Here is a 27,473-nt window from a genome sequence, read left to right on the forward strand (position 1 = left end):
TAACCCAACTGCCAGCGTTCACGCACCATGAGACATAAACTAAGCTAGACTCGCAGACCATACCGATCTATTAACCTGACAATTGCATTTAATAATTGTTCTAACCGAACGCGTATATCGGAAAACACAACTCCAGTACCAATAAAGAGATCGTCGCCCCACCCTTTAAAGAGATAATCCAGCCTCCCAAGCCTGGCGTAAAGAAACGCTTGCACTACAAAGCCCAAGATGCAGCGGTGAGGATCGGGCAGGTTCGGTAGGGATTCTTTGAGCCGCGCGGCATGCTGGACGATCTGGTCTAAGCGGTTCCTAGTTCTCGCGAGGAGGGCGAGGTCGAGATGGGGCTTGGGAAGCGCGCGCGGCTTGAAAGGTTCGCGCGCTTACCTACTTTGGCCGAGCTGATAGAAGCGTCTCGCCCGGTGTCGGTTCGGCGCTGCCCCGATCGCCAGCAGCGGCGTTCCGCTTTCTCATCAGGTACTGGGGCAGGAGCGGGCAGCTGAGGGGCGCCTCGTTTTTCTTTCACGGGCTTTGGATTCCCAACATCGGGAGCTGGGCGAGATAGCGTCCCTTCATTAAAGGAAAGCGGAGATCGTCCCCGGGGATATTCCCGCCCCAGAACACAGTAGAGGTTAGTCGTGGAGAACGTGACCTGTCTTTTAGTAAAGACACGTTGTGGCTTCGTCCATTTCGCTAATTAAGTGTAGAGAGACGAAGTGCGGGTTACCCTTTGACTTTAATGGCGCGAGTAAGAATTTTGATGGAGGAAAAAAAAAACTCCGCAATCTTTTATTTTGTAACTAAGGTTCTTTAAAAGCGTTGATTTTAGTGCCATTTAGTATACGGCTTGCTGCTTCGGAATCTGCAGCTCTTTGTAAAACTTTATTTGCAGAAAACATCTGGCTCAAAGGAAGGAATTTATCTCTTCAATACATTGTTCCGCCGCCCCCTCCCCTCCCCTCCCCTCAGCTCTCCGATGGAGGGTTTAGTAATTTGTATTATTTTAGAGGTTAAATTTAAGATTGGGGATTATCTTCCTAGGTGTGAGTGGGATAAGGATGGTGAGTAGGAAGAAGAGAGAAATAAACTTGGCATGAGAAAGTAATTCAAGCAGCTTTCAAAATAAGGTGAATAGCTGTCAGCTTTTCCTTAGATGTTGTGTTACTATTTTTTTTTTTTCCATACTATGTCAGATCATAGGATTTTACAGATTCTGAGAACAGGAAAAGAGTGAAAGCAATGAACTGGAGATAAGACCATTTCCTGCATCTATTGTCCTGAAAGTTGATTTTAATGTCACAAATTCCTCATGTAACAAAAACAATTCTTAAGACAAGTGAATATGAGTGCAAGCTGTCATGTGTTGATATGTTGATAGCAGTTTCTCAGCCTCTGTTATATCACTTGTATACATAAAGCAGAGTGCATAGTTATGCAGGCATAACCAACTGCTGATTCTTTAATTATGTTCTATATACAACCAACATTTCATCTCATTTTCTTCAAATTAATACATCTTGGTGAGTGTGTAAAAGAGCCTCTATTGCAGGTCTTACTGATATGCACTGTAAAGTTTCCTGCCCCGACTCAGGAACAATTGAGGATCTGTTGACTTTGTGTTTCCTTACTTTGCTTGCAGAATCCAACTGATACAGTCCAATGGGAATCCACGGTTTGCTCCAGTTTATCAAGGAGGCAGCTGAACCTACTCATGTCAAGAAGTACAAAGGACAAGTAGTTGCCGTAGACACTTACTGCTGGCTGCATAAAGGAGCCTATGCGTGTGCAGAAAAGCTAGCAAAAGGAGAAGCCACAGACCAGTATGTTCAAAGCAATTTAACTGACAGAATGGGTAAAATAGTTACAGTAAAGGATGTGGTGGTTGTATAGTAACCATTTTTAGCCTGCAGGCTTTAACCAGCTTCTAGACCAACTGGAAGGCTGCAGGAGGCTTTCTTATGACATCACTGGGGAGGCCAGGCCCATTTTCATGGTTTTGAAGATTTTGGAAGTGTTTAAAGCTGAATGTTGCTGCTTCTTGTGGCTTTTGCAGTTTCATTTTAGCTTTTCACATGAAAATTCATGCTGCCAAAATTTGGCTATTTTGCTGCCAAATGTCAGTGGTATGCTTTTGACCATCCTTGCCAGCTTTAAAGGGTAGAAATAAATGTCTTTTGTCTCACAAAGTCTTTCAGTTTCCATGCTTATTCAGATGTCCTCATGCCAAAAATTGTGCTAGCAAAAAATCTGCCATTTTATTACCAAATTTTGGGCACAAACTCAGGGTGCTTGGGTTACAAATGAGAGATGCATATGGGCTGCAGGTTGCCCAGCCCTATAATCTCTTTGTATCTAAAGATTTGAATGGATTTAGTGACCTATTCTGAAGCAAATAGGTTATGAATTGTAATCATTAATTTGAAATATAGAATTTCACTATATGGGAAAGATAGTCACATTCTAAGAGCTGGATAAAAGTTGTCCATCAATGTATTCCATCAGTAAGAAAGATGGGAAAGTTGGGCATATTAAGTATGTTGTTAAATGCCTGAACTTAGAAAAATAATAGAACTTAATTGCTTTTTCATTTTAATTGCTCGTGAAAACTTTAATAAAAAATGAGGCTTCTTAAATCTCATTTAAGAATAGTAATAGTAAATAGTTTTGAATAGTCAGTGCATAGGATTACAGCCCAAACTGAAACATATTTGGAAAAGAGCTTAATTTTTTTTAATCCATAGGGTTTCCTTAAATTAATACACAAGGTGAAATTCTCTTGTAAGACCTATAGGGTGTGCTTAGTACAGTTAATTAAGTCAGCTGACATTCTTTTACTCTGTAAACTAAGTACTCCTCTAGTCACAAAATGTTGCTTTAGATACTGTGGTATGAACTGCAATATCAGTTGATCACTATGCTATCCTAATCCAGTGGCCATTTTGTTGTTGCAAAGGGAAGTTGGCCTTGTTATGCAAACCATATTTTATGTTTTAAGATGTCATGACAAATGTATGATGTTGGTGTTTCTTTCCACAGATATGTAGTTTATTGTATGAAACTTGTTGATATGCTTTTATCATTTGGAGTTAAACCAATTCTAGTATTTGATGGATGTACTCTGCCTTCAAAAAAGGAAGTTGAAAAAACAAGAAGGGAGTAAGTTATGTTTGTATTTACTAAGAAGCTGGGGATGTTCCTTTTTTTTTTTTTTAATTTTTCCAACCCAACAGAATGTTGGAAAGAAATCAGGACTTCTAGCAGGATAATTCTTCAAAAACAGAATAGGGCCAAATTTGGTATGAAGGGACAAATCAGCAAAATAAAGACTGAGATCAAAATGGGCTGGATCTGGCTGGGCATTGCAGAGGGGAAAAAAAATAAATCCCAAGACATTCATATGAGAGAAGCAGTTGGGCAACAATGGAATGTGCTGACTCCTTCATTCTAAGCCCGCCTCACTTCTGGTCATGTGACCCAGTGAGGAGTATGTGTAGACTGCCTTGGGCTTCCTAATGCACACTTATATGCAGATGAAGTACCAGGGAAGACTAAACACAACACATAGCAACCAATCTGACTGGGTCCTCACACACATCTATGTGGGTGTGCGCACACACGCACTATGCTTCCAAATGCAATCAGGCGCCCAAACACACAGTTGCAACAAAAGGGAGGGTGGAAGCACACCCAAACAGAATGTATTTTCTTTTGTAACAAAGTAACAATAGTCACCTGCTATAGCCACTGCTTGATAATGGGGTTAGAAAGAATTCCAAAAGCCATGCTCTACATGTCGTTGCTGTCTTGTTACAAATTTAAACTGGTTTGAAGAGTACTATTAAAAGTTAAAACCAATAAAGGTGGTTAATAATTTACAAGAGGGCTTTAATTAATGATGCTTCTATATGAAAACAATGGCTCATGACTTAATAAGAGGCAAATTTATAAAACTAAAGCAAACATTCCCCTAGTGAAATCTAGATTAGGATTTGTGTTTTAAGGTCTAAGCTGCTTATGTTCTAAGTTTTAGAACACAGAGGTCTAAACACAGTTTCCTCAGAATGCATCTTAACTTTATCTCCTCCTTCTGGAAAAACCGTCCAGAAAGTTGAAGAACCTGCTGCAAAAGCCTCTACACAATACAAGAATCTGCAGCTGAAAGTAGAAATGGAGATGTGATCAAAGTACTTGGTGTGTACACAAAAATCTTTAGGACATAGTCCCAAATTAAGGTAATTAACTGATTGAAGTAACATCTCCTTTGAGTCCTGATGACCTCCTGGACACAGCCGTGAAGTCATCTTGGCAATAACATGGGAGTGGCTGGTAGGCTATTCCTTCTTCTGGATGCTTTCTTGGCTTCCCAAATGGTGCTACAGCTGGATGAGATGAGATAACTTTCTAGAAATCAACTCATTACAAAGAGTTAATGCGGCAGTTTACTACTAAAATCAATGTAAGCTTTAGTCTATAGTGAAAAGTTTAAGTGCTGTTTCTTTAAATGGGCAAGCGTGATTAGCATTGACATTGCTTCTCATGTATTTAGGATCAGCACTTTAATTTCATGTAATTTGATCACCTTTAGGACAAAAGGTAATTTTTTTTGTATAAACCTATTCAAAGTAATGGTAATGAACATGCTATTGTTGGAGTTAATTTATATTGTTTTTATTTGTTGGCTATTTTATTACCTTTTATATCTGATTTTTAAGCTTTTGTAAATCTCAAAAATGTAAGGATATTGTTGGGGAGAATAGCACAATATTAGTTCTGCTTATTTGTTATAATTATGGGACACTCAGAGAATGGATTTATTATGTGATTTTGTAGAAAACGACAAGCAAATCTCCTAAAAGGGAAACAACTGCTCCGTGAAGGGAAATTATCAGAAGCAAGAGAATGCTTTGCTCGCAGCATTAATGTTACACATGCAATGGCTTGTGAAGTGATTAAAGTAAGTATTATTTATATTAGCAGGTTGTCCATTATGAATCCCATTTTGGCTATAACATTTGCTTTTGCTATCAACCTTAAGCTTGCAACCTTTAGAGCAAAACTGTGACTAGAATTGTTTATTTTATTGTACCCTAAACCATATACTGTAGCAGGCAATGAAGGACACAATTTAAGACAAAAGTATTTTTCCATGCTTACTAAATTAAACAATTTAATATCATAGCTGGGGGGTATCCCTCTCTCCCCCACCTTTTTTTTTTTTTTTAATCTATATGGGATACATATAAGGCCTAATACTGAGCAGATTAATCGGCAGCTCAGGTGTATCATTTTTAACTGCAGGTGTGGCCTTACATTACTAAATGGGCTACAACTTCAGCGTAAAATTCTTCTGACATCTAATTTTCAATGTGGGCAATTTTTTTTGTATGAGGAGGGATTTATTTATGTGAGAGCCATCTGCAGTCTAAAGTGTACAGTCTAGTTGCTGTTTGCAAGTTTTGTGAGAACTGTGTGCAACATTACATATGAAAATGTATGGGCCATTAATAACCAGTGTGACTAGGTTCTTTTAGAACTGGGTGGGTATTTAGGTTTACAAGGATGGCAATTGACAATAGTTTTTGTAGTTCTCATTTTTTCCCGTTTCTTTTTTTTTTTCTCTCCCTCCCCCTTCTTCCCTCCCTCCAATGTGGGTTAGACCAGCAGCATGTCCCCCAGATTTCTATGGGCCAAGTCTGTGGGGTGGAAAAATCCATATTTCTGTAACTAAATAAATAGTAAAAGCTGGTTACAAGGACTAGAAAAGGCATAAAGAGCGTAATTGATGAATTCAAGAAACTGATAGCTTATTTTAGTGTTGCTACTGTTCTTCTAACCACATTAATGCTGGCTGCGGGACTAAATTTTTTTGAAAGTGAAAATTGAAAGGCCACTTGAAAGTTTGCCTGAATTTGCCCAGTAGGATCAGTTTTATTGGCAACTTCTGTTAGAAAATTTTAAAAGTCCCTATTGCAATGTGATCACTGATACTATAATTCTTGGTATCTCAGAAACCAAAGGTATTCCCTGCCTTGTGCATACAGCAGTTGGATTATTTTAGATCAGATTAGAGTAGAATAATATTAGTCATGTACAGAAAGCTCCACCTTTACTATGTGATTTATCCAATGAGATACAACTTAAATATTGCAGCTGGGGTCCTGGAAAGCTATTATTTGAGCTTAGGACAAAGAATACCATGTTTAAGTAGCTAAACAGTTTCGTTGATTACAAAGTAGCTTTATGTATTAATGCATGGTATTATAATGAGCATTTTGAACATTGCATTGTTTTCTGTTTATTTGCAGGCTGCCCGAGCCCAAGGAATAGACTGTCTTGTTGCCCCATATGAAGCTGATGCTCAGTTAGCCTATCTTAACAAAACTGGCATGGTTCAAGCTATAATTACAGAGGATTCTGATCTCCTTGCTTTTGGATGCAAAAAGGTAGTTAGTCTGCATGGAAATCCTATATGGTCCAGTGCAGAGCCTTCACTTGCTTATTCCCTTTACTTGCCAGCCTTAAATATGGCAAATCATCATCAATTATGGCCACGGTCAAAGCAGACTTGAACAACCAACGTAAAAGGAGCCAGGAGCATCTTTTAAACATGGTTTAGAAATTGGCAGAATGCAGTTCGCCACACACCAGCACGGATGCTTAGGTTTTGCTTTTTCCCATATGTGTGGGAGAATTCTCTTTCATATGTTTAGATCCGAGACTTGGTATTTCTGAAGCAGAATTCAGAATTCTCCGTGTGCATCTGCATAGGCACCCATGAGCTTGTACATGTACATATGCGTGCACTTGAAATACTTGATTTTGATGTTATCCTTACAAAAAGGTAGGTGACTATTATGTTGAGAAAGCATAATTTATTAAGACCGGTTAGGGAGTTTGTAGTAGAGGTTAGAATAAAACCTGGGACTTTCAATTTGTAGTGTACCTCTTTGCCACTACTTTTTGTCATCTCTGCCCAGTCTTAGATGGTCTAAATACCATCTTAGAAGTATTTGTGACAAGAGCATGCAAAATAGGATGTTCTGCTGTGTAATTCATTTATTGTTAGGCTTAAAGCTAAATAACATGGTATAATGGGGCTCTGATATCTTAGACACCTGGTTATTTGTTCCAACTGTAAAGCCCTCCAAAGTCTTGCATAAATTTCCTTATGTTTTCTTACATCAAAAATATGCGAATAACTTTTCTAGTGTGCAGTGCCAACAGTATGAACTGTGATCCATGAAGTCACATGAACTCGTAGATGAGTATCTTTTGTCCTTAGCCCCTCCTTCTGCCATCCGCAGTAGGAGGCACTCCACAGTATTGCATACTATGTATGGTATACAATATGCAAAGTTCTCAAAATGCTACTGAAGTGTCATATGAGCATTGCTGATGTTTACTGATATTCCTTGGCAGGCGTTTGACAAAATGGTTTTCAAGAAAGATTTGACTGTATCTGAGGTGAGGTGAGATTAGGCTTCCAGCTGTAGCAAAAGGAGAAGAAAAGATTATTGTATGTGTATGAACTCATAAACTTAATTTAGAGAAATGTTGAATATACTGAGCAAAACGTGGTAAAATCCATACTACATAAATATAGTTCAGTTTATTATTATTGATTAGCCATTGGGTCATATCAGGATATAGAATATAAAACATAAGACATTAATAAGACCATATATTAAAAATAGGATGAGAGAAACAAAATTTAAAAAGAAAAAAGATGGAAATCATATTTCTGTATCACCCCTACAGTTTACTCCAATCAGATCCACATATGCAGATCTCAACTGTACTGTTTTGTTCAAATAAAGGGCTGCATTATATGTAATTTTTAAATTCTGACTGCACATGAAATATATTGTTTTAATATAAGGATCCCAATAGGTCATGTGCACAAGGGACTTGGTTAAATCTTCCATATTTAAGTATTGTGTCCAACTCCTCAAATCTTGCTCAAATACTGCCCTAAGATAGTTGGGCATTTCTGTGTTTAAATACTTGGCAATTTGGAAGGTACATTTGTAACAGCTCATCCAGTTCAGTGGGCCAACCTTACTAAGGTTGGCTATATCTTTCTGTGCTTCTATATCCAAGATTCTTTGTATGGCAATTGTTTTAGCTTATTCTCCAGAAAGAATTAGACGTGAGACAGGGAGACTGCAGCTCCTAATATAATTTGTCAATTGTGTTATCCAAGAAGACTAAGTGAGATTTTGTCTGTTCTAACAGACACAATTTTGAGAGACTCAGTTTCCATAGCATTGATTTTACACCAATAATTATAAGCCCTGATTTTAGACAAATAACAAATTGTATGGATTCCCAATTCTCTAACTGCAGCAGCTGAAGTTCTTTTAACCACACCCAAGATACTTCTCAGATGCTGTGACTGCATTTGTTCTAATAGTGATATGTGTTTTAAGCCCCAAACTTCAGCACCATATAAGAGCATAGGAGTAACCTTGGCTTTGTGTACTTTGATAATTGGGGCTAAGGAGCCTGGATAGCTATGATTTTTTAATTTGACCAGTAAGTTCATAGGTGCCCTTGCTCTAAGTGAGTACCTTTGATGATGAGGAAGCCAAGATCCAGTCTCAGAGAAGACTATACCTAGGTAAGGGAAGGTATTAACTTGCTCTATTGTCTCACCATCTAATAGCCATCTGTGGTTATGATGTCATTTGACTTTGATTTATTAATGATTAGAGAATTATGACAGTAGGAGCCAAGTCTTCTTAACAACCTATACAACCCAACTTGCGAATATGATAGTAAAATCATATCATCAGCGTATAGCAAGGTCTTACAATATGTGTTTAATGCCTTGGGCATAGGTACTTCAGGTTTCTTCATTAGTCCTGGTAAGTCATTACTGTATAGGCTAAATAACAATGGTGCAAGTATGCACCCTTGCCTTACCCCTTTGTAAGTATCAATCCTTCTTGTCATGGCACCATTAATCCCAAATCACACTCTCAAACTAGTGCTTGTATAAAGGGCTTTGATCAATACCAGCAGAATAGATAAATATAGGAATATTCAATAGCATTGAAATGGTGGGCGCACCTAGGTCAATCAAAGCCCTTTTCCTTTTTGCATGCACACTGAATGCACATTGAAAAGGGACACCTGATCCTACCTGCCATTTTGATGATGTTGATCCACCTTGTGGATACTCCTGAATATACATATTCATTCATGATTTTGTTTGTATTTCAAGGTGTTTCTGAAAATTGACAAGTTTGGAAATGGCTTAGAAATTGATCAAGCTCGGCTAGGAATGTGCAAACAGCTTGGTGATGCCTTTACAGAAGAGAAATTCCGTTACATGTGTATTCTGGCCGGCTGTGACTACCTTCCATCAATTCATGGTATTGGCTTAGGCAAGTCTTGCAAGCTGATAAAGATAGCCAATAACCCTGATATTATAAAGGTAATATGTTTTTTGCAATTTGATTCATCATGTACTGTATTTTCAAACATCTTCATGGATAATGAGGAAAATCTGCTCTGTAAAACTTTAAAGCAGTGCTTTGCTCTGATCTAGGTTCTAATGAAACAACCCCCTGAAGCTGCTTTATGAAGCAACATGGCTTCAAAGAGTGAAGCAACCACGTTGCTTTATCTTACCCAGATTCCAAACCTCTTTCACCTTCTTCCTTGGAGCCTGCCATGCTTGAAGTGCTTCCAGCTGGATGGCTTTAGTGAATGCTGTGGGATGCATCCTAGTGTGCAATAAACCCATCCAGCTTGGAGCCTCCTTTGGACCTTGTCAAAAGATCTTTGCTGCTCAGCTCTGGAGGAGGCACCTCTTGTTCTTCCATCAAAAGCTTCACACACCAAAGGTTTTCCAACCTGGATGGCTCTAGGTCACACTATGAGCCAATTCTATTTTATTCTTTGCGTGCTGAAGGCAGCATCCTGAAAGCGCCTCTGTCAGTGTCTGGGAAAGCTAAGAGGAAGTGCCTGAATAATGGTGAGGCCATATGCGTTGCTTTCTCTAGGTGAATCAGGCTACTTCTTCATTTCATCAGAGTGAATAATATCTCCAGAGTGTGAATTGCTTTCTCAAAGTGAATCTAAGTTTCTTCACAGAAGCCTGTATGATATTTTTATCTGAATATTTATAATTATAAATTAGCAAAGAGTAAATAGAGCAAAAAAGTTATATTCTGTACAATTGTAACACAAACTAAATGAAGCATATTTCATGCAAATTCCTTGTTTGATGTGAAGCTATATCCAACAAGCTAGTTCTCCCTAGGAAAAGGAGGTTGATTTGAGAAAAATCTTTGTTTTAGGTTTAGTGTCATGAATTTTCCCTCTAGTTCTTCAGAGTTATCTTATAAATCCCATATCAGTGCTAATATCTTCAAAACCTAATTTTCTGTCTTTTTCTTGGCTCTGAGTAGATAATGCATTAGCAGGGAAGCAAGCCAAGTAAAAGTAGTTAAAGTAATTAAAATGGGGGGGGCATTAATGAGAAACTGTTGGTAGTCCATTTAAAATGCCACCAAGTCTCTGACTCAGGGTTTTATAGATATACTTACTGCCACATCTGCTTTGTCTTCCAGCAGACCATCTCTGACCTCATATAGTCTTGCTGTTGCCACCACTGAGTTATTCAGAGAGTGTCTATACTGACCTTAATTTGCCGTAAGTTCTAGCAGGAATAGGCAACCTGTGGAACTCCTACTGAACTACAGCTTCCTATATCTCTTACTATTAGCCATGTAGCTGTGGCTGCTAGAAGCTGTAGTTCAGCATCATTCACAGTACAAATGGTTGTCTACCAGCATTCTGTGACATAAAGGCTTCTTAGATGACAAGTGGAGCTCTGCTGCCTTCTCAGAGTTCATTCAGGCCAGTTGTCATTTGACTTAAATTCTGGCTCTACCTCTGCGCCTGTGTAACAAACTTTGAGTTCAGCAATAAATCTCAATTCTCTACAAGCCTAACTCCATACTCAGGGACTTACAGCGGGAGCTTATAGAGATGGCAGACAGGATAGAAACCACACAGAAAGGTCAGCCCCCTGCAGAACATAGAAATCAAACTCTATGTATATATGTCTGCTCCAGGATTTAAATTCTAGGTCTCTTCCTTCTGTCATTTCAAGTCAGTGGAAGTTTGGATATTCTGTTCTTGATCTTGATATGAGGGATATCTGTCCACTCTGAAAACTTGTAGTTTCTAACCTCATCAGCTTCAGGCTTTACATAGTGCCATCTTTAGAGGCCACTGTTCTTTGGACAATCACCTGTTGCTAACTTTGGGGCAGGTTGGGGATTGGAGGGATAGAGCTGATGCAGAAGAGGGGTTTAACTGGCAGGTATTTACTAACCTTGGGTTCTTTTTACTAAAATGAAGTCCATGGTGTCAGCTTTTCCTATCAAAGTACATTAATGGTAGTTCTGTGCAGGAGGATATCCTGAAAACTGTTGTTCTTCCTACTTGCCTTAGTAAGCAGAGCCAAATATTTTCAACAATTCCTAGTGTAGGAGAAAGCATACCTCCCTTCTGGAGTGTTATGACCTAGCTCCAGTTTGTAACTCATTGCTGAGAGCTAGGCTGCTTTGTTTCTCTTCTATTGCTTTCTGTCATGCTTTGGGAGCTCGTGAATATTTCATTACTAAAGACACACATGTGCATGGCTCTTTCAGACTTCCTGAAGGCTCTCAACCCAGCATTTCAAGAGCCACTGTTATGAGGGCAAGAAAACTGATCTGCTCTTTTCTCATGACATTGTGAAGGTAGTTGTGTAGTGGAAGGTAAGAGCCATAAGACCTCTCATCAAATTCATGCTGGGAGAGACAGACACTGGAAGAGACTAAAACTGCATCAGTGTCAGGGCCATTTGTTTTTCCCTTGACTTGGGAACCCAGAAGCCTCCACTTCCTTTGCCTTTGGAAGTCTTTGTATGGCAGAGGAAGAGAAGCTGTCTGACCAACTTGTACCTATCACAGCCAGGCTGTTTCAAAAGTTAACTACCTTCATCTTGTTGAAACAAAATCATAAGAATCTTGGGGTTAGAGGGATGAACTAGGATCCTTGAGTCTTCTGTCTGTATCCATTAAGACTGTCAATTCCTCTATGTAAGGACCAAGAGTTCCATGTAGTGTATTAAAAAATGCCAGACCTTCCCCTTAGAAACAGGGTCACTATTTTTGAAGAAACCAAACAAGACAATAAATTCCCCACAATATAGTATTTTTCCTTACAACCAAGGTTTCAGGATCTGGTGAAATGATTACATTCAGAATGTTTCCTGTAACAGGTTTCATTCACCTTTCTGTTCAGTGATGGAAGGAATAGTAAGAAGCCTAGGCAAGGAAAGGAAGTTTCCCCTTTCAGCATTTTTCCTGCCTTGTTTCTCAGCCCTTGGAGGAGGAGCCTATCAGTTTGCATGAGAACTGTGGCTCCCTCCTTACCCAGTCTCCAAGGACAACAGCAAGAGAGCCTGCTAAGCCCAGTAACTGGCTGCAGTTAATAAACAAATAGATCATCAAATAAAAAAGGTCTAATCCCCCCCCCTTTCTTATCAGAGCCCCTAAAATAGAAGCAGCTTATTAAATTGAGGAGACTGCCCTTTCCCCATAACCCTGGAGGCTGTGAGGCAGGAGAATCTGTAACTACAGTTGATAAATATATTTGTCATGGGCTGAGCAGCACTTTAGATACAAAGGGAAAAAGATGCTTGGATTGCACATTAGGTTTTGCTTGTTGGTACTTCCTTAAAGCAGCTGAGTCCTTTCCTGAAATCATCAGCTGCATGCTGCAACACAATTCCAGGAAAAGACACTAGATGCACGTCCTCACAAGCTCTAAAGCACCTTTTCCCCCTTCAAATCAGAAGTGTTGCACAATCACCAGCTAAGAATTTTCTCTCTGAGGAGTTCAAGGTCTCCAGTGACGGATGTCCCTGTTGCTGTGGATGCAGTCTAACTCAGTATAAGCCATTAAGTTGGGATGGTTGGATTTTATATTTATCGGGTGTTCAGGCCATTGCCTGAAAACAACATTTCAGAATTTGCACCACAACAATATCTGATGATCTGTTAGAGAGGCATGTGTTTGTTTGTCTGTGTTGGCTAATAATTAGTGAAGATCTTTGGCTTTGACACTAAATTCAAGACTAGTCAACATAGTGTCATCTGCTTGCCTCTTGTCACCAGATAGTAGAAATTAAAACAATGACATATAGAGTGTTTGCTTCAAATCTGGAACTAACTTTCCTTCTTCCCCACTTTACCCTCCTGTTTTCGTCTCATTCTCTGTGGGGTTGTTTTGTTTGTTTGTTTTGAGCAGAGTAGCAGAAAAACATTTATGAGGGTTTTTTACAAAGTGTTTTAATATAATCTGACAGTGATAAGGAATTTTGGGAGAAGTTCCTATCACTGACAACCAGGTGATTTCATTATAGTCAAGGAAGTTAGTGTCTAATTTGCTAGTGCTTGATATGTATAACTCCACAGTGCATGTTAAAGACTCTGCATCAAATTAAATATTCCCCCTGATGTATGGGGCTCTCTCATTCAGCATTCATGTTTATGTTCTCCTAAAAAGAAGAAGAAGAAATACTCCATCCTCTTTAGTGAGATACTTACAGAAAGAAGATCACACTACACATTGGCTCAAGGCCCATCTCTTGTGTGTTCCAGGAAGAGATTGCTATGGCAAAAAGTTCTGTCCTTGTTACTCAGTTGATTCAGAGGAGCAGATGGGGTTTTTATGGTAACTTTGTTCTTATTTAGGAATGCATCTGATTTATTTCTTATAGCATTCAGGTAACTAAGCATGGCAGGTACATTTTCTAGCAATATGGTAAAGTTGAGCTGTGTCCTAGCATCTCAGTACAATCAAAATCTGTCACTACGGCTTACAGGAGGGGTTATACAAGTAGTGTAACTTCTCAGAGTAATGTGTAACTTCTGCAAATCAATCAGAGTGCAATTTAGACAGACAATTTTAAGAATCCTTGACTCCCAGCTCAGTCTCTGTACTGGAAATCAGTTTTTATTTCTTCCTCTGTAACAGCTCAGTCTATATTATCCAGAGGTGATTTCCACTTTATATCCTCCCACTCAAAAAGAGGCAACCATGCTTCCAGAAGCTGTTTTGGAATCATCTAATCTAGGTAACCCTTTTAAGGAACTTCCAGTTCTAGTTACAAGGGATGTAATATATTGGATGTGAATTCAGCAAGGGTGTATTTGCCTAGTGGACTAAGAGAAAGGTTGTCTAATATCAAGGTGACACATCAGGATTGATTGAGGGACAAGTGGTCCAAGCTCCTTACCTCTTATTCAGAAAGCATCTTCTTTCTTCTATTGTTAATTCCCAATGCTTTTAACAATGTTTCTCATGCGGAGTTCAGAGCAGAACCTGAGTAACCACAGACTGAATGATGGAAAGGAACTAGAAGACAATAAGAATTATCTTTCTTGACAAGAAAATCTACTAGCAAGTCACTTATTGATCAAGAAAAATTCTTTGTTGAGCTCTGAACTTGACAGATTCTCTTCAAAATTGCATGTTAAGTAGCAGGAAGCATGGGTGATCTAGTGACAGTAGGTTAGTGTACATACTTGCTCATGTCTCACTGAGAGATCTGGACACTATGGTAGAGATTGTTTTTTACTGAGAAGATGGATGTATTTCCTGTTTCAGGGGGTGTAACATTTTTCACATAGCAAGTTTTCCAGCCTCATACAGGTATAGCTTGATTGCATTTTCATATTGGGTACCTTAAAAGCAGTGGTTGTGCTTTTCTAGGCTCGCTCTGAGGCCTGAAAAAAGTCAGGCTGTTTTAATGAATAGCAGAAAAAAGTTGTGCTCACATGACATCAAAAGCACTTCTGAATCATTCTTGAAGAGCACAGCCCTAGTATTTTCTTACTATGTTTTTGAACTCTGCATCTTCCTTTGAATTGTGTTTGGGCTTCCTATATCTTTACAGTTTTGTAAGTGGAAGAGAAGGGGTGTTCTCTTTCACGCTAGAGACCATTGTACATCTTTTAGTTGTCCCTGCTAGAGTAAGTAAGAGGAGCAGCCCTGTTTTTAGGATATCCTCAACTGTAGAAAAGAACCTTGCTCATAACCCAAATGTTCCAGATTTCCTTCATCCAAAGTCCAAAGCACTGATATGTAGATTAATAAAGGTATTGGCTTGGATATTAACTTTCCTTCTGAATGTCTGTTTCTAGGATCATTAGGGAATGATGTGATAAACTGAAGGACAGATGATTGTGGAAATTGTCCCCTAATGTGACTGAAGAGATTATTTAGAAGCTAAGCAATTGTGTTTGCTATCTCTCATGAACACTGTTTGTTTTTCTGGCAGGTCATTGGGAAAATGGGACAATATTTAAAAATGAATATTTCAGTATCTGAAGAATACATACAAGGATTTATTCGTGCTAATAATACTTTCCTCTATCAGTTGGTTTTTGACCCAGTCAGGAGGAAACTTATTCCTTTGAAGGCTTATGAAGATGATGTTGATCCAGGAACTCTATTTTATGCTGGAAAGTATCCTTTATCAAATTTAAAAAGGTAATATATTTATAGGGCATAAAAATGTCACCATCAAATTGTTTCTACTTCAGTTGGTAAAATCCTTAAGCATTGCTGTTGCAAAAAAGAAATTGTTTCTAGATCAATTACTACTTAGATTTTGTTTGGCTTATGTTTATCCCCTTTGGGATAGTATTAAGCTTGAATAAATAGTAATGCTCTTTCAAATAATATAGGCCATTGTAAAAGCCCTGCCAATAATTCTAATCTCATTGAAACTTCCAGGAAAACAAAGTTGGGATTAGGTAATATGCAGTGTTAATGCCTCAACTAGCTATTATGTTATTTAAGTTTATATCTACATAAAACAAAGGTGTTCTTCTTTTTCATGTGTTCTGAAACTGCATGAACATTTCTATCAGTGATATACAGAGTTATGATCTCCATAGAATGGCATTATTAAAAAAAAGAAAGTCCTAAGTAAAAATTGCATTCTTTCTTAGCTTGATTCACTTAGATACTTTGATGACAGGACTGCTTTTCAAATTGCACTTGGAAATAAAGACATTATGACAATGGAACAGATTGATGACTACAATCCTGATGTATCACCGGTAATGTTTTGAATCTAAAAAAAATGTTTTGATGGTCTGTGGGGAATGATTTTGTGTCTGTGTTTTAGCTTGACTTAGATAAGTCTGAAATATATAGAAGTTATACATTTTATGACAGGATTTAAAACACCATACTAAAAATCCTGTATCAAAACTACAACTTTAGATGTTATACGAGTTACAACCACTAAGTGTACTACACAACTGTTTTTGTCTTTATTAGGACTCTTCAGGTGTAAGTAAGTATCTTCTGTGCTAGGTGTTCTATGTTCAATCCTTTAATGCAATTTGAATCGACAGGCCTTGCACTTGTTAGCTATAAAGTTAAATGTAATGTATAGTTATCTTGGCCTAGTTGCCAGTAACTTGCAGAAAAGGAGGCCTTATACAAGCTATGCAAATAAGCCTTCCTTTTTTCTACATGGTCTCATGCTAGAAAGTTTTCTGATTTTTTTGTTGGCCTGGGCCTCATGTGGATGCCCTTTCTGTGATTTTTGAGAATTCATGGTGTCAGAGGATTGGAGAAGGACAAATATTCCTACTTTCAAAAATAGGGGAAAAAAGGACCCACATAATTACGGTCAATTGTTATTGATACCAGACAACACTCCAGAAGAGGTTATTAAGCAATCAGTTTAGAAAATTGCTTGGAAAAAAATGTGAGTTTATTAAGAATAAATCATGCCAAGCCAATCTGATTTCCTTTTGTAATAGTGTCCAGTTTAGCTGACTACAGGAATGAGGTAGACATGGTGTACTTTGACTTCCATGAGATTTTTATAAAGGTGGCAAAATTGGGGCTGGTCTGTTCTACTTTTGGATAGATACAGAGTTAGTTGAACAATTGTACCCAACAAGCATATATTGATGGCTCCAGGTAAAGCTGGAAAAAGTATTGAGTAATATGCTACTATTTTAGGTCTATGTTGTTCAGCATCTTTGTACATGACTTAGATAAGGTACATGAGGTTATCAAATTTGCAGACCACCTAGAGAAAGGAATAGTAAACCCTTTTAGAAAACAGTAACAAGATTCGGGGGTGAAATATATTCTATTTCTATATTCATCTTCACTCCTCACAGATGAGCATTTTACTCTCACTAGGCTGAATGTTTTACCAACATTGGCTTTGAAAAAAAAGCATAGCAATCTCCTTCTAAGAGTGAATCTGCCCCTGTATGGAGGATATAGTTGAATTAACATCACACATGTTGAAGTTATATTTATTATGATCAAAAAACCCAAATAGCAACATCACACATATTATTGAGCTGTCCATTGCATAAGACTTGGTGCTCAGAATTCATATCACCGTTCCTTGCTAATCACTCCAGCTATTCTATGGAGGGAACATGTTCTTTTTAATCAGTAAATCTTCAGGAATCCCAAAAAGGGTTGCAAATTTTAGTTCAATCTTGATAGCTATAGGGAAACGGCGTAGAAATAAAATCTGATAGATTATTTCCCATATTATAAGTTAATTAGCCATATATTTTACTTGTTAACGTTTAGTGTTATTATATGCTTTGTTGTTTGATTTGTTATATGAAATTTTGATTAATGGCCAAAATCAATATAAGTATCATGATTGAGGAGGATCTTAACAAGCTGGAGCAGTGGGCAGAGGCCAGCAAGATGAATTTCAGCAGGGACAAATGCAAACTCCTGGGATCATACTGGCAACAGTTCAGGCAGTACAGAAAAAAAGGATCTGGATGTCTTTGTAGATCATAATCTGGAGAAGAGAAGATTATGGAATCTCTTTCTGCTGGAAGACATAGTTATCTTCAAGTATCTGAAGGGCTGTCGTGTAGAAGATAAAACAGAATTCAGAGTTGAACCAGTTGGGCAGTACATAATCTGGAAAAGCTAAAGCCATTGTATAAACTAAAGTCGCTGTCACATAGGCAGCTGTATTTCAACAGTGTCCCCATCAGAAAGGTGTTAAAGCATATATGAGTTGAAAAGATGGCAACAGTCAATCTTTTAGGTGGGCTTGATCACTATCCTAGATTCTCCTTGTCCAGTGGCAAGCTGCTAAAACACGATTGAGAAAACTCTAAACCAGTAATAGACTTAGCATCAATGTAACTTAGAGAAACAGAGAATAACATAACTTTTTGTTTTTCTTTCTGTCCTTTTGGTATAGCCTGTACAGCCAAGAGGCCATGGCTGGGATGTCAGTTATACTCATGAGAAGTCATCCTATTTAAAGAGTATTTGGAGCAGGGACTACAAACCCTGTTTTACTACTAAGATCGTCACAAATTCAGCACCTTTGTTAGAGAAACCCACTACCCGAGGAATTGAGCGGCTAATTAATTTAAAAGGACTCAAACTTCCCAGCAAAATGCTAGTGGCAAAAAGACCAAGGCATGGTACGATTGCTACATTTTTAAACATAGATACATACATACATATTCTATCTTGACCCTTAGCACGTGAATCTTAAATGCTCAACACAATTGTTAGGATAGAATAAATGTTACCCCATAGCATATTTCTTAATTCCTTATATAGTTTTTCTATAAATCATCTGAAGGAATTACTAACAGAACACTTAAGTTAACACAAACATAATTTATTTCTTTTAACTTTTCAATTTTTCTTTATTGCTTTCTCTTCGGTGGTAAGCAAAAACAAAATATTGTTACAGTATTTGTCTAGTCTGTTAATATCAATCTATTAAAAATCCTTATGTAGGTCTAGTATGATTAAACGTAATTCATTTTTTATATATTTAGAAGAACTATCAGAAGGGGAACTGCTAGGCCAGTATTTTTCAAACTCAAAAAAAACCAAAACAGAAAAATGTGACGAGAACCAGAAGCTTCTTAGTGGAATGTCTACAATCTGTGCTTCCCGGGACTCATGCAGAAACAAAGACAGTTCCAGTGTTCAGCCCAGGCTTAGAAATAAATTTGCCACTATTCTGCAGAAGGAGAATGAAAAAAATGGTGCAGTTGTTGTTCCAGGAACCAGAAGCAGGTATGTGTCTTTAAATTGTGTTCCTGCAATTTCACTTAATTTTTTTAAGAAAGTAAAATAATCTTAAAAAAAAAACAAATCTAGAACTTAAACACTAAATATCAGTAAGATCAGATGGTATGATCAGGACTGCACAACACATTAACAAATATGATTAATGACACAGCTACTTTACTCAGTCTGGAGCCCTCTAGGTGAGGCTGTGCTGTCTGGGATTTGCAGTGTCTACGGTACCCAATTGGAGGGCTGGGAACACTTGCTTGCTTGACATGTCAAAAAGTGACATAAGGGATCTATTTGATTAATGTCTCCAGTTCTTATAAAAATCTGTATATATGCAGTGATTTTTATGGATTTGGATGTTAAAGCATTAGGACTACAAATTCCCTCTTTTATGCAGTTTTACAAAGGTAAGCTGATGGAGCAAAGGATAAATAACAATGAGGATGTGGACATAGGAATCTTCAGGAATATTTAATATATAAAAGCACTTTTAAAAAGTTAAACTTCAGTGTGGAAACAAAGCTTGGCATTGTTAGATGGCAGTTCAAATACAATTCAACTTTATACAAGCAAGATTTTAATTTGATTTCTTCTGAGGCACCTTCCAACTGAGATTATTCTAAATATTCCGTACTGGGTTATAGTAAGTAAGACCAGGTGAACAAGTTTGCATGCCCATGAACCACCAAAATGTGCAGTTAATTTAACCTCCCTGATGTACCTCCTTGCTCACTGCCAAAATACAAGTTTGCATGCTGACAGGTCATTTCCTCAAACATAGTTATTTTTGCAAGACTGAGCAATGGAGTTACTGAAGAAAAATACTGCTGTCCTTTAGTAGTTTACCATTAATCATTCATTTGCTGAAGCCCATTTCTTGAAGGGCATGAAAATTTATCGTAACCCAGAAACTTTAAACATTTTTACTACCACTTGATCATTTGACAAAAAATGTTTCCTCTTTTAGTCAAACAAATTGCCTGGGACTTCACTGATGCAAACTATGCACAAGGCAATACTACTTCCTGTTTACTTTTGCTCGTAATGTATGTTCTGTGTCTGAAAAAAATGAAGAGGTTATACAACTTAGAATCACAAAATGCTTCCTTCTTTCTTAAATGTAACAGCTAAACAAAGAATATGTCTCCAAGCACTCACATGTGTAGCATGTTCATGCTAAAGCTATGTATTTATTATCTGTATATAGAGGTGGACCATTTGATGAAGTTAGGAAGTGTGTTTCAGTCTTCTGAACCTTGAAGGTTCTAGTTATAATGCAACTATGACAAAGGAGAGTTGCATTTATACTGCAGTGTGTTCAGTTTATTGGATTTGTCTCCTGGCTTTCTAGTTGAATGAGTACACTCAAAAGTCTTTAGAACCTGAGTTATAAATGCATCCTCTATCTCACTAGTCCTTAGGGTTTTTTTTTAACATAAGCCGGCTGGGTGACTTTGGGCCAGTCCCTCCCCCTCAGTGCAACTCACCTCACAGGGTGGTTGTCGTGAGGAAAATAGGAGGAGGAAGGAGTATTAGGTATGTTCACTGCCTTGAGTTATTTATAAAAATAATAAAGGCGGGATAAAAAAATCTAAAAAAAAATAGTTATTAATTAATGTGCTTTGACTTATAAGTAAAACTATTGAGAGTGATAAGAAAGCATAGGTCTAGAGGTTGTTATAATTCACTAATTTCTAATTATTTATTTCAGCACATGCCCATAATTTTAACAAATGTTTATAGTTTCCTCTTTCAGTAAAACTGTAACACTTTAATTTGGTTAGATTCCTGCCCACAGCTTTTAATATTATCTCTCATTTCTTCCTGTATTCATCCAATGTATGTTAGGTTTTTCTGCAGCATTGGGGATCTGCCTGAGAATATATCAAAGGATAAAACTGACCAGCCTCTCCAGGACAGTGAGGCTGATGGTCCAACTATGGAAATAAACAATAAATTAACAGAAGACCACAGTCCCTGCTCATCAGAGACTGGAGAAATTGAAAGAATCGTCTCATCAACACCTGGGGTGGTACAGTCAAGCTGTTTCATTTGGTCTAGAAGCTTTGCAGAGAGATGTGTGTCTCCTAGCCCATCACAAAGCATAGCGCTGCTAAAGCATGTCCAAAGACCCAGTAAAGACACAGCTAAAGACTGTAGAGTGACTGGCTCACAAATAACCTCACCATCAAATAAAGAGTCTGAAGAAGAGACATCACCTTTAAAAGAACTGTGGTGTTCATCAAAACAGAATCTTGACAAGCTGTTGCAAAGCAAGATGGATGCTTCAGAAAATTCGCCAGTGACCAAGAAAAATGCTATTCCTGGCAAAGTAAGATCATTACTCTATGTTTCAGTTAAGCAGTTTATTAAATTGTCATGGCACTCTCAAGGGATTGTCTGAAGGTCTCCTTATTTATTGCAATAGTTATACATCTGGCTGTCCATGTATAAAAGAACTCCTGTTTTTGAAATCTCAGAGTCTGCCTGCCAGTCTGTCTGTCTATTGTTATAAACTAATATCTTTTAAATTGATTAATTGTTAGAAGGTCAGAACATGTTAACCTGTCAGATATTTATCTACATTTTCTAACAGACCATTCCTGTATACGTCAGAAGAAAACCTCATTGGTTTTAATAGGGCTGATTTTCATGAAAGTTGGTACAGGATTATAAGCTTTGTCACTTTGCTAGTTACTGGAAGTTAATTCTACTATTATCACTCTTTAAAGATCATACTGGATTGGAAAATCATAACACTTTTATAGTACTTCGTTTAGGCATAGCTTCAGCCATTTTACTTTTAAAAATAACATGGAGTTCACATTTAATATAAAATAATACTTGTCTTTTTTTAATGACAGGAATCTGACAGCAGTCCAGAACCAGATTGTAATCTGAATTCTCAGATCCTTCCATTTTCTGAATCAGAATGTATAGATAATAACACAGTTTCCAGAAATACGGTGTGTCTTTTTCTTCTTCTTCTTCATTTATAGTTCTTTTTTCTATCTAGATACTAAAGTATGCCTGCCGACAGGACCTGTTTTAACATTTATGGATTAATTATAATATATTCCAGATATTACTTATGATCATCACCACCCTGTGATATAACTAAAGCATTACTCCTGTTCTCCCCTCTGCTACCTCAGAGCTAATCCTGGTACTTTGAAAGTATGCAAATGGTTGTCATGGTATTCATGTCAGGGCTGCAATAGCTTCTTGCAAGAGATATAGGCCTGTTTGAAATAGTCAGCTAAAACCACAGTTGGAGCTATTTGATGTGAGCTTCAGGCTTTGGGCTCTATCTTCTTCTTCCACCTTCATTTTAAACTGAAGCACAGTTTGCATCATACGCAAATTCAGCGAACTGTGGGCTTGTTTCAATCAAAGTAAGCTTTGAAAGAAACGTGCAAGTCTTTGATTTGACTCTCACATCTATCATGAAATCATTAAATGGCCTAAGGCATCTCAGCTCAATCTGCCAATTGCAGTACAATTTATAATACTTATTTGATTAAGCATGTATGAAGTGCTTTATATCCTTTAAATCATCATGCAGATCTTGTTATTTGCAGATCATGTTATTTCCTTCACCTCTTGCACAAAAAGGAAATAGAGGATGAGGAATGCTCTCTCCTGAAGCTCACTACAGTTGTCTACATCATGGTTTCAAAGTTGTACAATATTTTTTAAACTGATATTGATATGCTTGATTACTTGATATGCTAGGACCACTGTCCACAAAGTTTGGAGTGGGGCAAAACCCCCAAAACACTACATTTGATTTCATTTCATTTTAAAATCAGATTTAGTTAACAGAATTACACTTAAGTTGTGTATTAATATTTTTCCACTCCAATCACAAGATTTTGGATTAGGTTGTCCACTGATGGTTTAGATAATTGGTCAAACTTGGTCACACTGGATTTTTTCTGTTTTTTTAATTCAGCTTCCTTGCTGGAAGGATATTTCCTTTTGGAAATAATATGATAGAGTTGTGGGCTCCCTAGTGAGATCAAAATTCTGATACTGTATTTTGCAGAGAGAATGAATTCTGAGCAATGGAGCCTCGTATAAAAAATATACTGAAAAGATTGTAATGGCCAATATAGATTATTTTAGCTTTTCTTTTTTTTGTTTGTGTGATTTATTGCTTTTTAAAATTCTCTGCTGTAATAATGATCTACAAGCCATTTTTAATAAGCTTTGTCCACAGGACATTCAAAATGTCATTGGTTGATTGAAATACCTCTTTATATTCTTCAGAATTATACTGACATCTTGTGGTTAGTTAGTTTTTCTCTGGGGTATGTGTATATTAACCCAGGTTTGCATAATTATTTTAACTACAACAATATGTTCTGAGCTATTATTACATTGTTTCCAGGGTGTGTTAATACTGGTTGAAAGTTGCAATGATCATTCTTTCATTTTGTTTTCTCAGTGGAAAGGTAGGATGTAAAAACAATTAAATAATAAATAATAATATGGTTCTCCACATGGTTGAGCATGCGCACGCACGCACACACACACGCACACGCACACACACACACATCTACACATGACCCTTAGACTTTAATACAGGTGAAACTATTTCAGAAGTATTGGATGAGTTTGTGTAGCAGTTAGGCAAGACTAACATGGAGTTGTTTCTGCTTATTATGTTGTAAGAAGCCCAACTATATTCTCAGCACGTTACGTGAAACAGACTCTCCTACTAACCCAGTTTGTTTGGGTGTAGCATCAAATGAGAACCTTAGTTGTATGTTGTGCACTTGGGTTTAGGGTTAAGTGTGCTATACAAACCCAGTCTTTAAGTGTTTGAAAGAACATGTGTACTCAACTTTAAAAATACTTACTGTTAGCAGTTGTGTTCACAAAAATGAGATACATATCAAAAAGTGCCTTGGGAATGTGTAAGTTTATTACTAGTAATGAGGTCAACTGAGGTCTGAATTCATATGAAAAAGGGTTGCACTTTTAATCAGTTCCTCGCTCATTGGTACACTGTCGCCTCTTTACAGGGGCAACTTAACAAGACTTCACTGAAGCAAAAAATGACTTTTTACTCTCTTTCTCTCTTCAGATTCCTGCATTATGTAGAACCAATTCTCTGAAATCTCCAACGGTGGCAAAATGTAAATTACTGATGCCCGCCAAAGTTAGTGGCTTAAGGAAGAAAATAACAAGTATAAAGAAAAAACACCATAATGCTGAAAACAAGTCAGGACTACAGGTGAAAATTAATGATCTGTGGAAGAGCTTCCAGTTCAAAAGGTGAATCTCCTTTATTCTAAATTTTCATTTGTTTTATTTCAGTGTTATATGGAGAAAGGGGCATAACAACATATGACCCTAAAACATGGCATTAGCTTAATGACTTTCTGACAGAATACTGCAGTTACAGTCCTTAAAGTAGCCTTTTGAATTCCCAGAAAATTAAGCTTGTAGGCTTGATGAGGCTGCCAAGAGTGGTTCATAGATAAGGGGGGGGGGGGGAATAAAACAGAAATCAAATAGTTAATAGAATTCATTCTGCCTCTAGTTTTAGGAAAATGTGTTGAATTTCCCCCTCTTTTAATGACTAGGAATAAAATATATGGCAAGGAAGCAGACTTTTATCTCCTCTGGTTGTAGCCTTTTCTAACCTCAATATTCTTCCATTGGATTAATCTTTGCATTTATCTACACATAATGAATTCAAATTTGACTTCTCTGTATATTATATTCTCTGTAAATTTCTTTGCTCATAACAAAATACACATGTTCTAAGGGATTTATTTTAAGGTCAGATCAAAGCCTGACCATTTCAAACTACATAATTTCAATAGTTCCAACTTTGCTTGGAATTTGTAGACATTTTGTGTGCGTGTGCACCCTTCATGTTCTTGTGTTTTATTGTAATGTTAATGTTATTTATGGAGCTTTTGTTTCAGCCAGCAGCCAGACCCATATCAAAACAAAAACACCAGCAAAGAATAACACTATTGCTTTTTGGGGGCTTACACGTGGGAGGCAAGCTGCAAAACAAAATCGGTGCCCGTAGAATCCTGACTAAAATTCATAACATTTAGAAAACTTCATATGGAAGATGTTACTAAGAGAAGGATGTTGAAGAGTTTAGCTGCTCTCTTCATCTTATAATCTCTTGGCTGATCTGTGCAGAGGTTTTATTTCAACAAACTATTTCAACTGGAGCTGTTTTGTTTTGAGCCTGAAACAAAACACACATACTGTTTAGTCCAAACTTAGGTGTGCATTTGTGTGTTTTGCACAACTGCTGCTAACTGCAATTAAATTGTAAATGCAAAGGCTATTAGTACAAGGTTTCAGGATTTAAAAATGCAACCATTCTGTACTGATTTGGGCTGGCTTCCTGAATTTTGAAATCAGAGTACACATTCCATGTTTGTTCATAGGCCTGCTGATAAGCCTTCACAGTGCATTTAAAAATGCCAAACTTTATGCTGGTTTGGTGGTATTGTTGAGCTTTTGTGTAGTCTTTTGTCAAGCTAAGCTTTCAGAATGGACTTGTTTGCTAGTTGTAGAGTTGGGGAGGATACCTAACATTGTTGGGAGCTGAATACTTTTGTGCTATAATATTCAATTCAGGCAATAGTTACACACAAAATCATGTAGCTTCAATAAAAATATGCCCCAACTTTTGCATTAACTTTTTGAATAGATCTGCTGGTAATCTATGCAAACTTCTGTGATCCTATAGAGAAATTGGGCAAGTGAACTTAAAAATGTGAAAACATATTTTAAAACTCCCCTGGAATGGAAAGTTGTAGAATTGTTTGTCTTCAGGATGAGTTATGGGGGAGGGGGGAGTGTTTAGCTCCTCCATCCTGTTAATGTGTTGAAGTAAGGTTATTTAAAGAGCTGAGCAATTTTAGCTGTTGAAGGTAGTTCTATTACCAGGTTCTACTTCATATTTCTGAAGCTGTTCAAATTGTTTCCTATGAGGATTTTTAAATAAACCGCATAGATTTAAAAGCGATCTCTTTAGCCATTTTTTTCTGCAGGTTGGATAGCTGATAGCAGCAATCGTGGCCTGCCATCTTACTTGTTCTGTCCCTGAGTATAAAACCAGATAGCAAGGAGATTGTTCCAAGTTCCCCTTGCTTAGAATAGCTTCTATCTTAGAGCTGCAACTATACTGAATTCTATCGTATAGTGCAGTATTAATGCAGCATCAGGGGTTGTGCAATATGGAATGTGAAGGTTGTGTTATATGTGTGTTGTGTGTTTTATGTGTTTTATGGTTTTTATAATTTTAAAGCTGCACTGGGGTGGCATTAATTTCGTTGTACAAGTTGTACAATGACAATAAAGATTTCTATTCTATTCCTTTGCTGGAACAGTTGAAACATTTCGAGTTTTATTTCTTTACTATTTCTGTTAAGTTTTACTAGAGACTTGATCACCTGTTAGTGCAATTGAAAGTATTTTAAATAATTATTCTAACGTGTACACTTGGTATTTGACTTATGATTGTCATTAGAATTGTTTTGAGCTTTAGTTTTTTGTATATTTTTACTCACATGGGCAATTGGTATATTGCCTGGACAAATGTGTAAATAGAAGAGTATGAATGAAATGTAAAACCGTTCAGAGCAGTTTCACAGGATTATGAGTTATCTTCTTACTAAGTATCCCACAGGCAGTTTTTAGAAATAAGTTTTAATTCCTTCTAGCTTCATTATTTTCCTATAGAGCAGTTTCTCTTTGGCTTTGCTGGTACCTCCTGCTGCTGGGGAATAAAAGGCCTGCTGCTTTCTGAGACAAAAGCAGTATATCTTCTTCTCATGTTGAGTAACTGACTTTGGCAGGACTTATTTTCCAAAAAGTAGCGGGGAGGCAAGGGAGAGAGAGAAAAAGCCAGCCAGCCAGTGGTTTTTACTGGTATGCAGTAAAAATGTACCTCTAAAGAGACTGACAATAAATTCAGTTCACTATATACTTGTCTATACTACTATTAACCATACACTCATTTTTATTTATTTATTTATTTTGCTTGTAGGGAATCAGAAACGCTACCATCCTGTAGAAAATCAGAACCATTGTCTCCAATTAAAGATAACAATAACCAACTCACTCCAGACACATATGATGAAACTTTTGATAAGTGCAGTGGAAAATATTTCACTGAAATGGTGCTGCAGGTCTGAGCAATTCTGTAATCACTGTCATCCAATTTCTGGACAAATTTAGATTAATTATTTCTGGACATAAAAATCAAAGTAACTCTTATCGATATATGGACTTCAGCTAATACTATCAACTTCTGTTTTGAAAGAAGCAGAACGGAACAATATAGTGCTGCTTGTTGCCTTGAA

General features: G+C 37.3%; 1 protein-coding gene across 1 annotated transcript; it reads left to right on the plus strand.

Annotated features, from left to right (window-relative positions):
• The first annotated feature begins 339 nt into the window (after positions 1-339).
• On the plus strand, positions 340-27,473 carry EXO1 (exonuclease 1). The gene is made up of 14 exons (XM_007437534.3): positions 340-474; positions 1,637-1,817; positions 3,034-3,153; positions 4,828-4,951; positions 6,303-6,440; positions 9,224-9,436; positions 15,347-15,534; positions 16,037-16,133; positions 18,284-18,512; positions 18,879-19,122; positions 20,974-21,457; positions 21,990-22,091; positions 24,218-24,408; positions 27,158-27,473. Exons 2-14 carry the CDS (start codon positions 1,657-1,659, stop codon positions 27,303-27,305), a joined length of 2,439 nt encoding a protein of 812 aa, XP_007437596.1. The 5' UTR covers positions 340-474; positions 1,637-1,656; the 3' UTR covers positions 27,306-27,473.

The sequence above is a fragment of the Python bivittatus genome, unplaced genomic scaffold (assembly GCF_059951505.1).
Source record: "Python bivittatus isolate LINGU-HERP-01145 unplaced genomic scaffold, Pbiv_v1 ctg000020_np1212, whole genome shotgun sequence".
Lineage (NCBI taxonomy): Eukaryota > Metazoa > Chordata > Lepidosauria > Squamata > Pythonidae > Python > Python bivittatus.

Coding starts and splice junctions, on each gene's coding strand:
- EXO1 (XM_007437534.3), top strand. CDS start 1,657: ATGGGAATCCACGGTTTGCTCCAGTTTATCAAGGAGGCAGCTGAACCT. Junction 6,441..9,223: donor TTGCTTTTGGATGCAAAAAG/GTAGTTAGTCTG, acceptor TTGTATTTCAAG/GTGTTTCTGAAAATTGACAA. Junction 15,535..16,036: donor ACTCTATTTTATGCTGGAAA/GTATCCTTTATC, acceptor TGATTCACTTAG/ATACTTTGATGACAGGACTG.